The following is a 13,788-nucleotide window of genomic DNA, read 5'->3' on the forward strand; positions in this document are numbered from 1 at the left end:
TACATTGAGGAGTTAGCATATGTTCATGAACTGAGCTAATGCCGGTCCACAAAACCATGTGTGAATAGTGTCATATTAATTTTGAATATTATCAAAAACAATAGATCAGAAAGAGTCCTTCTGTATAATGATATTTGAATGAATTATACCATCTTCCAAAATAGAAAATAGAAATTCCAATGGGAGTGGAATAAAGCTAGGGAGTGGTAATGATAATATAATAGCTAACATTAAAATCTAAGTGTTTTATCAATGCTTTACGTTTTTAACTTACTTTATTGTCACAGCAATCTCATTATCCCCATTTAATTCAAGAGAAAACTAAGGTAAAAAGTAACTTGTCACAGGCCTATAAATGGCTTATACATGAAACACCCAGGGAGTCCACTACTTTCTTCTCAGTTTACCCCATAGACTATGTATTTAAGAAATCATATTCCTTTATCATGTACAATTCACATGTGATGCAAAGGTATTATGTTTAAGGAAGAACAGAGTTTGTTGAAATTTCTTTTATTTTCTTTTTTTAATTCTCACTCTGTTGCTCAGGTTGGAGTGCAGTGGCACAATCATGGTTCACTGCAGCCTAGAGCTCCCTGGACTCAGGTGATCCTCCCACCTCAGCCTCCCTTGTAGCTGTGACTACAAGCACATGCCACCACACCCAGCTAATTTTTGTAGAAATTGGTGTTACCATATTGCCTGACCTTGTCTGGAACTCCTGGGCTCAAGCTATCTGCCCGTCTTCACCTCCCAAAGTGCTGGGATTATAGGCATGAGCCACTGCTCCTAGCCTATTTAAATTTTTATAATTCAATCCTAATTTATTTTGTATCAATCATGTGGAAAGTCAATGTGCTATGTTTTTATTCTGATGTGAAAGCTGAAATGTGTGGCCATTTATTATGTTTTCTCTGCAGAGACTACCTGGTTGACATTGCAAAAATATGAATGAATGAAAGAAAATCAGTCATCACTGCAGTTGCTCTTAAATCCAACTGCCTCAAGTAATTAAGAATATCCAAATAAAATCATTACAATATTATAAATAATTATACAAAAATAGAAATTTCAAAAAATTATAATGAATATAGAAATATACAAGCAAGCTTTTAATATATTTATGCCGATAAAAATGTAGAAAAAATATTGAAACAAAATTTTTTATTCCTAAAATTCTTCTGACCATACTTTGGCAAGCATATATTTACAGAAAGTAATATTTATAGAAAATAATTTATTCTTGATGTTATTTCAACTTAAAATGATCAATAAGACATGTTTTGACAAAGTTATCTGAATTAGTAAAAATGTAAAGAAAAACTGAGAATTTTAATATAGTTATTGCCTGTGAATATGAGCATAAATAACATTTTTATTGTCAGAGTTGTTTCAACTGTATTTATAGCTAAAGATCTCAAAGGATGTTTTATATTATTCATAATATTTTAGATTGTAACAGTTGTGTGACTTCAAAAAAGTTATGGTTTTGAGAAACTATTAATATCAAGTTATGATTTTGAGAAACAATATTAATATCTAGTTATAAATAATAAAGCTGTAACTTAAACTCATGGATCATAAAAGAAGGCTTAATTGCATTTGAAACATTTCTTACCCTGCTCTTACTTTTGTTTTGAGCTAAAGGAATTAACGGATATTGAGATACAATTATTCACCCATCACTCCTGAAGAAAAATATTTTATTATTGACAAATCTCTGCCTATACAAGTTAATAATATCCTCCAAACATATTTCCTCAGTGGGTAGAATATATAGTCCAATTCAGAAAAGGAAGACTTTTGCAGTTGAAAGCAGATGAAGATTCTACATGACTGTACATGCATATGCATGTATAGTTATTTATGAAAGTTCTATAATAGGATATGATAAATACAAGAGTAAATAGGATAAGACAGATGCCCTCCCAACAGATATTTCAATTTCATAATCAAATATGTACATAAGAAACATATGGGATTTTAAACAATATTTGAGGGTAAAAGATATGAAGTGGACTGAGCATGAAGGCAACTAGTTTAAAGGTTTTCATTTTCAGATGTTAACGTCATGCTATATGACCATATTACAGCAGCCAAATTAGTCTACAGAGCAGAATGTATTTCTATTTCAGTACCATTTGTAATTGGAAATAATTGTTCAATAGGTTGTACTGAATTAAGATCTAATAGGTAGCTATATAGTTTTAGAAATAGTTACAGAATAATAGTAAAATAAAGGATTTAGATTACCTAAATCATCTTGCTTTTCAAGGCAAAACTTAGTCCAAAAAATTCCCAATGATGCATGATGTGGGGGGTTGTGTGTGTGTGTGTGTGTGTGTGTGTGTGTGTGTGTCTGAATATATGATATGTATGTGTATATACACATATAGGCTGTGGTCATTTAAAGAAAATTGCAATGTAGAATTCATGGCCATTCACATAGTTCCTACAATCCTTTGAGCATACCAAAGACAATTCCATTTGCACTTTCTGTGAGAATTATAAAATATTAGGCTAAAGTTGTAGCTCCCAGTTAAGGTGTGTAATTAGTAGACTGTTAATTGTATCTTAGATAAGTTTCTATTTTTGTACTCTTAATTATTTACCTTTATTTGTAACCTTAAATTAGGCCATAGATATATGCCAGATGAGAACGGGTTTGTCCATATTCTTCAACCTGAATGATTTTACGTTTATAATTAACCCATTCAACAAGTATTAAGTATATATTATGTAGAATATTTTTATTGAGGATAGTGAAATTTAAGGAGTCTGTTTATATTAATAAAAACATATTTGGTTTTTATTATGTAGATGAGAATTCCTAATTGCACAAAACAGTATATACATTGACTGTTTAAATAAAGACATTAATTAAAGCATATAATAAATCTCTAAACTGAGCTTTCAGCCAGTCTCTAGGACCACATTTCTTAGCTTTGTAAATTTTTCTCACAAGCCCAGTCCCAGAAAACTGCAGCCTCTGCCATTACCAGGTTTCCTGTCTGCCCCCTTCAGACTCTCCCAGGATGACCGGTTCTGGTTGACTGATCTTCAGTTACATGTCTGCCCCCTAGTGGTAAACGTGCTCAAGAAATGGTTCTTGGATTCTATACTAGGAAGATGGGATTCAGATTGTGAGGAACTATCAAACAGTCAGGGGGAGAGGTGGAAAATAGGGATAATTAATGGGTAACATATGGTAAAAGGGTAAAGAAAACAAAAAAGAGAATAATGTATTAACATACATTATATATACATACAAACATACGTGTGCATATATATATTGAGTGTGTGTGTGTGTGTGTGTGTGTGTGAACAAAAAAGGAATGATCCTCTTTTCTCCACTGGTCACAGGTCCTAGCTGGCAATTATAAATTCCAATTCTAAGCCTTGATTTCTGGACCTACATATATGAACCCATAGCTATTTCAAGAAAGAAACTGTACCTTACTTCTATCAGTAGTTCTGAGGATATACGAATTCCAGGATGACAGCATTTCTACTTAGGAATGTGTTGTGTCCAAGCTTGAATTAAAACAATCTTGGGTCTTTTAACCATTCTATAAGATCAGCTACTTCTAGATGATGTAATAGTGTGATAAAATAAGAGGTCCCTGGGAGCATCCATCAACTGTATTACTCTTTTCACTGTAAAATCAGTTTTTTTGTTTGAAGTAATGTGTATGATAACATGACGGTAAGCAAAAACTCAATAAGATGGTGTTGCTGGTAGAAGTATTAGAAAAGGCAAATCCATATCCAATAAAGGGGTTTATCACAGTGAGGAAAAGCTGTCTTCTCTTTAATAGAAAGGATTTGATGTAATATGCTTGTTTCATGGAGAATACCTGGTCTCCAGCTGTACTGTATCATGGTAGGGCCCAAGTTAGATGGCTGCAAGTAGCCACTGGGCCATTGAGCCATGGCGGTAACTCCATCAGTCTTAATCATGAGAATCCCATTTTGTCAGGCCTATGACCCTGAAACCATGGTCACTTCTTTATGCACATTGAGAAAAATGACATGGTGGCAAGGGAAATAGGCTGATATCTACAGTTTGTTCACCAGGTTACTGAAAGTCTCTATAGAGTGAGGACCAAAACCTTAGTCCTTGCTCAGAAGTAATATTCAAGAAATTTTGATACTTTATTATCAAAATTGACCCTGATAAACAGTTACAGATCCTTTGGGAGAAGGTTTTCATATTATCTATCATGATTTAACGAACTATCCTAAAACTTAATGACACAAAACAATGTTTTAATATGCTTATAGACTCTCATGGGCCAAAGATTTAGAAAGAGAACAGTGTGGATGACCCTTCTTTGCTTTGTAATATTTGGGGTCTCAGCCAAGATGACTAGTGACAATGATGTTCTGGTAAACAATTTATTTTGTTAGGGAAATAAAAGCACTGATCTCTGGGGTTTGCCAATTTCTCTGGTGTAAATACTTCCACTATAGTTGATTTCAAGCTACCAACATGATGTTACTAAATGCAGAGTTGGAAAAAGATTCATAATACTTAACCATTATATAGTATTTCTACCTTTTAGGTAAAATAGATGTAAACAACCTAAGGAGCATATATAATACTGAAATGTAATAAAAATAATTAGGAATTAATACACTGCAAATGTTTACTATCTTTTAAAAATATTTTTAGTTATAAGCTTACATAATTTAAGCCTAATAATCGTGCTTAATCACCCACTCATAAAACTCCTGAAAATTAATAATCAGCTCCCAAAGCCAGAAGAACATCTGCTCTAGCAAACCATTTGCAGGGGATAACTGAAATATTTGGGGTCAGAAAGATTTGCTTGTGAAGTGCATTCTTCATGCTCATGTCTGGCACCCAAGTTGGAATAGCTGAAGGACAGGCAGACTCAGTTGGAACTTTACACAAGAGAACCTACACATGCCTCTCCAGCATGATAGTCTTGGAATACTCAGACTTCTTTGATGATAGCTCAGGGACGTAAGGGCAAATGTTCTGGTCTACCAGTTGGAAGCTACCTGGCCTTTTAGGACCTAAGCTCAGAAATCACAAAATGTGACTTCTGCCATACTATGTTGGTCAAAACAGTCACAAATCCACCCAAATTTAATTGGAGGGAACATAGACCCCCATCTCTCAATAGCAGGAGAGTAAAAAAGTTGGTGCTATACAACCTCACCTTAATTTTTAAAAAATCTCTTAACTGTAAAGTCACTCAGGCATAAGATTTGGAGAAGGCCAAGACAGTTAACCAGGTGACTCAAGTCAAATTTTATTCCTCCATGTCTACAGATTTTATTATTATTAATATTTTTATTTCAGCAATACAACCTAATTCTTGCTGTCTTATTAACAACCCTATAATCAGTTAGCTATCACAAAGATCCCAATAGATCAAACCATTCTGTCTGTTATAGTAACCACACATACCTTAGCTTAAGTGGTTAAATACTATTACTTAGTCTCTGCCACTGCATAATTCTGTCATCCCAGAGAAATCAAAGGGTTCCTTTAAGGACTAGCATCTCTCAATTTTTATTTTTTATCTGTAAAGAACCGCTGTTCTGGCAATTTCGTAGGTCCTGTGTTGTCTTCTTTCCAATCTATTTCCCAGTGCCTTAGTGAAGATAATGTCACTTTGGTCATCTCAAAGGAAACAGCAAGGAGCTGAGCTAAATTTGCCATTTTTAACTCCATAATCATCAGTTTCCTTCTACCTTCTACCCAATGAATTTCTAGCCTGTATTCACTTGTTTTAGGCCACCACTGAGTTTATATTTTCATAAACCCATGAAGCAAACAATTATAACCACTTTCTGGTATTTGACATCAAAGTTAAATTCAGGTTATTTGAGAAATATAGTCATATTGATTAATTTAACCAGATCAAAAATGCTGTTCCCCTCTTTCTGTTTTAGTAATATCAGTATCTACATATATTTGTAGATTTCTGAAATTACAAATTAGCAAAAACATACAGGTCTATTGATTTGAAAGCCTTCTGTTTTTTTAGGTTAGACCTTGTTATTTACCTCTTAATATTTTAGAAATCTGGAGGCAGAAAGAGGTGTTTGTGGTAGGACATGAAGTGCAGAGGCTTCTTCTTATAAGACAACTGCTTTAAGTGAAGTCATAACATGGCCATTAAGACAAATAGAACTGGATTCATCACAGAAGCAGGAAGACTCACTGGGATTGAGAGTATCAGAGGAACTTAGATGCCTCTGAATCTTGCCAAATGTCCATTTTGTAGTTCTTAGGGTGCCTGCCTTTTTTTCCCAGAGTGATGGCAAGATTTCCACATAAGATTCTAGGTAAGGCCGTGAATTCATCATGTATTGTAATTCAGTGACCTCCCTTAGAGCAAGCTTTTCATCTTTTTGTTATGTTTTGGGATCTTAATAAGAGGCTATCATGAATAGCCATAGCGCCTCTTGGGTTTTCTGACTGAGCCTTGACCTAGAATTTAAAACCTTAAGCTTGCCATTTTCTTTCTTTAAACTCTTCAGTGCAGTTCAAAGCATTCGACTCACTTCATCGTCCTTGTATTCCTCATGTCTTTCAAAATGGTCTATTGTAGCTATGACTCAATCCATCAAAGTCTTACTTACATGGACATCCCATTTCCAGATAGATCAGGTGATTATTTATGTAACTATCTCATCCCCATGTACCAGGGAAGACAATCTCCCTTCTTTTATGTTAATTTAACCTTCGGTTCTGTCAAACCTATTGAGGTCAAGTATCCCAGATATCCATTTCTCTGAAGAATTTTGCCTATAAAGATGCAAACTATTGCTTTAATCAGTACTTATTTATTCATTTAGTAAACATACATGAGCATCTACAATGTGCCAATCTTATAGGCACTAAAGATACAGCCATGAACAAAACAGATAAAAAGTTTTTTTCCTTATTGACCTTACATTAAATTTTGAAAGATAGTAAGCCAGATGAATACATAAATAAATATGACATTAGATAGGAACAAATGCTAAGAAGAGCAAACAAAGCAAGGAATGAGATATCCAGTGTTGTAGGTAGCCGGGGAAAGCCTCATTGAAAAGTGGCATTTGAGTTAAAGCATGAAAGAGATAGTGGAGTGAGAATCATGCAGATATCTGAAAGAGAATGTTTTAGGTAGAGAAAATTAGAAGTACAGAGCCCCTGTTGTGGGGATATGGATGTTTAATGTGTTAAAAGCAAAACTAACAAAACTAAACACAAAAAACTGCAAGGTAGAGAAGCCAACGTAGCTATACTGCAATGAGCAAGAAGAAAAATAGGAGATGAGTTCAGAAAATTTAGATCCCTTTGGGAAGTATTAAGGACTTTGGCTTTCATTTGAGCCCGATAAGAAGACATTAAAAATTTGAGCAGAGATATAAATGACCTAACTCAAATTTTAACTTAGATGTGTTTTGAGAATAGCCTGAAGATGAAAGGCTGAAAGCAGGAGGACCAGTTAAGGAGCTATTATAATAATTCAAGGGGAGGTTATAGTTCTTGGACCCAATGTTAGCAGTGGATGTAGTGGCAAGTGATCAGATTCTAGAAATTTAGGGATCATGAAAGAGAGTGCTTACAAATACTGAATTATTAACTTTAAGCTGGATAAAGAGACAATGAGGGCATGAGTGTAGGGAGAAGCAGTTAAAAGTTCCACTTGCCAAATGTGAAGATTGTGATCAAAAGATTTAGTTGGTCTCTAATAACAGATGTCCTTTATAGCTTCATTGTTGTGTTTCTTTTCCTAGAGGGTGGGCATTTTATATTTCTAAATATTACACTGTACTGTGCAATATTAGATGATGATATGTTTATTGAATTAATATATTAAGTAAGATCCTTCTAATTTACAATTAGGAAAAAACAGTTTTCATTGTATTATAAAGCTTGCTTCATTATTTATGCCATCAGATTGAAGGATAGATGGACATAATAATGTTAATTAGCCTAAGCTTTTAGGAAATAATGCCAATTAACCATGGCCACAGGCTTAGCTTTTATATAAGCCAAGCCTGTATGAGTCATATAAAACTATATGAGGTATGAAAATTTAACTCATTTATTAATATTTCAATTCATTCAACAAATATTAATTGCATACCTATAGATGTTGGGAATTGAGCTAACACCCACATAAAGAGAGGATCAAGAGGACTGAGGCAGACACTGTGCCAACTCTCGTGGAACTTTTATTGCAATGGAAAAATAGAATGAAATTTAGTAGAACAGTTTCTATAAGTTGTACATCATGAAATATTCTGAAAAAAAATTAGTAAGGGATTGAAATAGAGACTTGTGGAAGTGGGGAAAAGGAGAAACTTACTTTAGATAGTAGTAAGCAAATGCCTTGTTGAGAGATGATATTTAAGCTGAGACTTAAAGAATGAGAAAGAGCTGGTTAAATGGGGAACCAAAGAAGGAGTACTTTAGGCAGAGGGTACAGCATAAGCAAAGGCTTGACATACTGAGGACCTAAAAGCAGGCCAGGAAGGCAGGAACATAGTTTGCTAGGGAAAGACTGACATCAGATGACACTGGAAAAACTGGAGTTCATGCAGATCTCCATAACCTATGTAAAAGAGCTTGGATTTAAGCAATGGACACATGTATCTATAGAATTCAAGAGAATAGAATACCATCATATAATCAGAGATGGATAAATTTTAAAAGGCTCCTTGAAAATATCAGGTCAGTTTCATACTGAGAAACAACTAATATTATTTTGACCCTTAAATATGACTCTTATCTATTGATTTATTCATGTTTAGTGTCTCAGATAATGGTGTTCTTTGTGCACAATAATGGCAGAGTTTTCTGACACTTTGAGACATAATTAGTGACAGCAAATGTAGAGAAACCAACCAAAAAAAGTGATACTAATGTGTGACACTGAATCTAACACCAGTATAGTGAAAACCAAAATTTTAAACTTTTGGTTTTTTTTTTTTTTTTTTTTTTTTGAGACAGAGTTTCGCTCTTGTTACCCAGGCTGGAGTGCAATGGCGCGATCTCAGCTCACCGCAACCTCCGCCTCCTGGGTTCAGGCAATTCTCCTGCCTCAGCCTCCTGAGTAGCTGGGATTACAGGCACGCGCCACCGTGCCCAGCTAATTTTTGTATTTTTAGTAGAGACGGGGTTTCACCATGTTGACCAGGATGGTCTTGATCTCTTAACCTCGTGATCCACCCACCTCGGCCTCCCAAAGTGCTGGGATTACAGGCTTGAGCCACCGCGCCCGGCCAACTTTTGGTTTTTATTACAGTTAAACTTTTAGAAAAAAAATCTTGGAAAAAGAAGAAAGTTGTTTTCTTTATTTTTTCTACCTCCAGTGTCTTGTATCTGCTTTTAAATCTTTTGTTTGGATAATTTCTGTTTTTTTTTTCTTTTTGCCTAAGTAGACACCACTTGTTAGCCTATGTTTTTCACTATTCTTCTGAAGAACTTTCCTATAATTCTTACCAGTTGTATGTGGTTCCTCACTAGTAAAATTATAACAACTAATAATAACCAAACAGTTTTTCTTCTAATGTATTTTTGTTTTTACCAGTAAAACTTCTTTTGAAATGAAAACAAGTATGAAACCCCAATTCACAAAACATTTAAAAGCAGAAATTATCTGGCAAAAGCTAAGAGTGTAGAGATGTGGAAACAGCCTGAAAACTATTCAGGGACTTTCACTCGACCTCTGTCATGGCCCCAGAGGCTACTCTGGGGAAAACATAGATTCTAATATAGACAACTTAAAACTATATCCTTAAATTTCTTTCCTGAACTGACAATTGAGAATCTCAGTTACTATATTCTAATTGCTTGCATATATTTTTCTATAATCTAAAGAATAATTGTGAATAAAACCATGTGATTATTTATGTTAAAGTAATGGTATAATGATTATGCTTATTTTATTCAATTCAAATAATTTTAATGGCCAAATGTAAATGAAATAAATTTTGACTTTTACTGTCATCCTCTAAAAAGATTATGATGCATCAAGCAATGTTCTTTCATCATTATCATACATATTTTGTCAAGTGTACTATTTCTACTGAATCCATACTGAAATTATTAAATTTGCTAGGGGACCGCATAACATTTGCATTACATTTTTAAATTCAGTAATTTGTTACAAGATCGAATACAATTTATCTTTAATGTATTTTATAAACCCTGTTTTAAACAGGTTTGTGCATCTTTGTTACCACTTGTAGTGTAACCTGCAGCTAACGTCAGATGCTATGGAAGCCCGTAATGTTTTAAGGAGGAAATCATTTTGTAAGTATTGGTGACTTGTATTCATAAGATTAATTGCATTTTCTGTTAAACCCAATAGCTATTACTGGAGCATTTGGAGTGCCTTGTGTCACGACATGAAAGGTCACTAAGAATGACGGTGGTAAAACGGCAAGCCCAGTCTCCCTCAGGAGTATCCAGTGAAGTGGAAGTTCTCAAGGCACTGAAATCTTTGTTTGAGCACCACAAGGCCTTGGATGAAAAGGTATAGTAGGGATAAAAGATTCAAACTTAACTACGCTTTTGTCATCAGCATCAAGCTCTTTCTCTTTATCCATTGACTCACCTGACTCTTAAAGTCAGTCAGTTGAGGCACATATTTGAGTTATATGAAAAATCATTTTAAAAAGTGAAATGAATTACTGTGTGTACGTTGGTAATATTCATAACCATCTTCTTTTTGTAAACCACTGAATCTATGGCTTATCAGAATTACACTTCTATTATGGTACATTATAGCCCTAGTTCAGATGGCATTTGAAATGTTGGATCCTCTCTCTTTCTCTCTCTTTCAAACCCTGGTCATTCTCTATAGATTCCAAAATAAGAGACTACTAAGTGAAAATTATATCTATTTTGAAGTACAAATTGGATGTACTTTAACTTTTAGACATTTATTTTAGAAGCATCTGATTTTCTTATGTCTCTAATATCTTACTTTTAAATATTCATTTGAAGAGTCTCTGCATGTAACATCATAAGATATTAGTAGAAAAATCTGTTTAGATATTTTTTAAAGTAGCTGTAAGCTTCTCTTAGCTGTTACTCAAATAAGTTATACTGACATATATAAACCAATATGATGATAATATCCTTTGGAGATTAGGAAGCCTTATGACATGATTTCAATTTTGTGAGATTTCAAAGACTGAACTTTTAAAAATTAATAAAGCTTTAGGAGTTAGAGTGGAAATTGGGACACTTCATTGTAAAGTATCTGACAAGTTCTGATCATTAAAATCCAAACTAGGGATTATTTCCCAGTTATATCTAGTTTTTAAGCATGCAGACATTTTTGTTCTGTTTAATATTTATCTACATTTATATTTTTATCATTGGTCTTTCAGATGTTCTGAGAATGGGATTATGTGGAGTGTGTACATGAGGATAACTATAATTCTGTCTTCTAGAGTATTAAGAAATTGTATCTCATTTTTATTTTAGCAATGAGAGGCAACTAGTATAAGAATTATTTTGAATAAAACAAAAATGAGTATTATATAAAAATTCTTGCTAAATATGACATCAAATAATTATTTAATATTCAATATTTAGTTTCATATTATATTTCCTCTCTTTATAAAAGCACATTGCTAAGAATTTGCAAGAGTTTATATGTATAGAATTTTTAGTATGTATCAGACTGCTTGGCAGATGTTTGACACACAAAGATAAATGAGATATTCTTATTATGACTGAGAAGTTCAGAGTCAGTGGTAGGAATTTACATATCAATGAAAAACAATTCTAAAAAAACATATTTACATCACAATATGCAGTCACAGAAAAAGTTGTGACTCTGTGAGTAATGACAAAGACAAGAGTGTCTTCAAGAGAGGGTGACATTTCATCCAGGTAATAAAGAATGATTAAGGGTTTTTTAAGCAGAGAAGGATATTCTAAGCAGCAGGACCAATACAGAAAATAACCCAGAGCTGTAAGAAAAGAAGGACCCATTCAGAGAAAATAAGAGTTTTAAATGACTTAAATGAAGGTGCTAGAGAATTTATGATTTGAGATGTTCCCTGTAAGCATTACCGCATCACTTAAGTGAAGGATGCTTTTACAAAAGAATGATTCTTTATCAGAATAGAGGTAATAAACAGCATTTAAGACAAATAACCTGATCATATGAGTACATTTAAGAAGGAAATGTTATACAACTTAATCTAGAAATAATTTACTTTACTGAACTTCAGTGGGCTTAGCATAACTAAATGTGTTGTTCTATCATGTGGCCCTAGGAACTATAATAATATATATTAACTCACCAGAGGTCTTCTGAATGTTGGTGAGTTCAGGGACAACTGAACTGATTATCAACAAGTGATTCTCAGTGGCCTAAAGAAGAAATGTTATGAGTTGGAGCTCTGGAGTCAGACGATCTGGACAAGTGACTTGACCATTCTCAAAGCATTTTATCTTGAACTATGATAATAATAGTACTGACCTCAGAGTTGTCATGAGGATTAGATATGATCTGATAATGCAAAGCTTTCAGCCAGTGCTTAGCATATGGCAAGTCCTCAGTGAATATTTATGAATATTATTATTAACAGGAATAAATATCAGCATTTGATAAAACTTTAAAACCAAGTAAAGATTTGCTATTACTCTTGATCAGATGCTTTATTAAAATAGCATTTCATTTAGTTATCAAGGGACTAATATGTGTCTAAGTGCCTTCATAGACAATATCCCTAAGAGTAACTCACAGTTTCTCACAGGGTTGAGGAGGGATGCGAATATAAACATATAAACAAGTAAATACAATATCGTAGAAAGTCAGTAAAAGATACAATTAACCATGCCTTGAGGACAAGAAACAAACAACTTTACCTAGAGGGATTAGTACGTATGCAGAACTAAATAAGCTTTACAAGGATTGAGCATAGCTGTAGATAGTTGCAGTGATACATAATTTTAATTATTAATGTCCACTTATTTATATATCCACTGAGTTGTAGGGTAGAATATTCATAATTAACTAAAACCAACAGTAATTTTAAAATCACTCTACAATGTGTTTACCAATTCCATGGGTTGGAAAACATGAGACATATACTTGTGTTTTTCAATTACGCAGAAATCATTGACTTAAAAAAAAAATATTGGACATATATAGGAAATGTAAACCAAAACAAATAAAATATATATGGCTTCCATATATATTTTCATTATCAAATATCACAGTGTGAAAAATGAATTAGAGCTTCGGGTCTGAGGAGATTTCCTCAAAAATATTTTCTGTCATAGGAGTGATAATTCCTGAAATGTAACCCTGCCATATATTAATTTCAGTTTGGAATGTGTATTTCTTCCATCAAGGTCTCTTTATCCTGAACACATGTGTCATTTTTAGAAACTTATTTTAATCTTTAGGGATAAAATTTCTATGGCTTTGAAACAACTTTTGGGGGCAAAATAAAAATTGATGTAATGGATGAAATTAGAAATAAAAAAATAGATGCATATAAATAATAATAGAGTTGCACTATAGGTCTGTAAATAAACAATAGGTTTTAACTTGAGGACTAGACAGACAATAGATTAATTGAAAGTGGTTCAATCATTTTAAAAATCAGAAAAAAATGTATAGAGATAAAGCTATCAACTGTGTACCAATATTTAGGAAAAATTGAAACTATTTGTGGCTTATCAATCATTTCTAGATAGCTTCACAAGAACATAAAATCCATCAAGAAAAATAAATTGTGGCATTCTGCCAGTGTGATATTCCGAGCAGAGAGAAAACCAGA

General features: G+C 33.4%; 1 protein-coding gene across 22 annotated transcripts in view; it reads left to right on the forward strand.

Moving 5' to 3' along the window:
• PPFIA2 (PTPRF interacting protein alpha 2) overlaps window positions 1–13,788 on the forward strand; it is a 495,144-nt gene that overhangs the window by 297,381 nt on the left and 183,975 nt on the right. For all 22 annotated transcript variants that reach the window (XM_064376927.1, XM_012442054.3, XM_064376925.1 and 19 more), the window contains one exon: window positions 10,350–10,514. In XM_064376927.1, the coding sequence (XP_064232997.1) occupies window positions 10,350–10,514 (165 nt within the window). The remainder of the gene's footprint in view (window positions 1–10,349; window positions 10,515–13,788) is intronic.

This window comes from Aotus nancymaae, unplaced genomic scaffold (genome assembly GCF_030222135.1).
Source record: "Aotus nancymaae isolate 86718 unplaced genomic scaffold, 86718_ANA_hifiasm-v0.15.2.pri h1tg000016l, whole genome shotgun sequence".
Taxonomy (NCBI): domain Eukaryota; kingdom Metazoa; phylum Chordata; class Mammalia; order Primates; family Aotidae; genus Aotus; species Aotus nancymaae.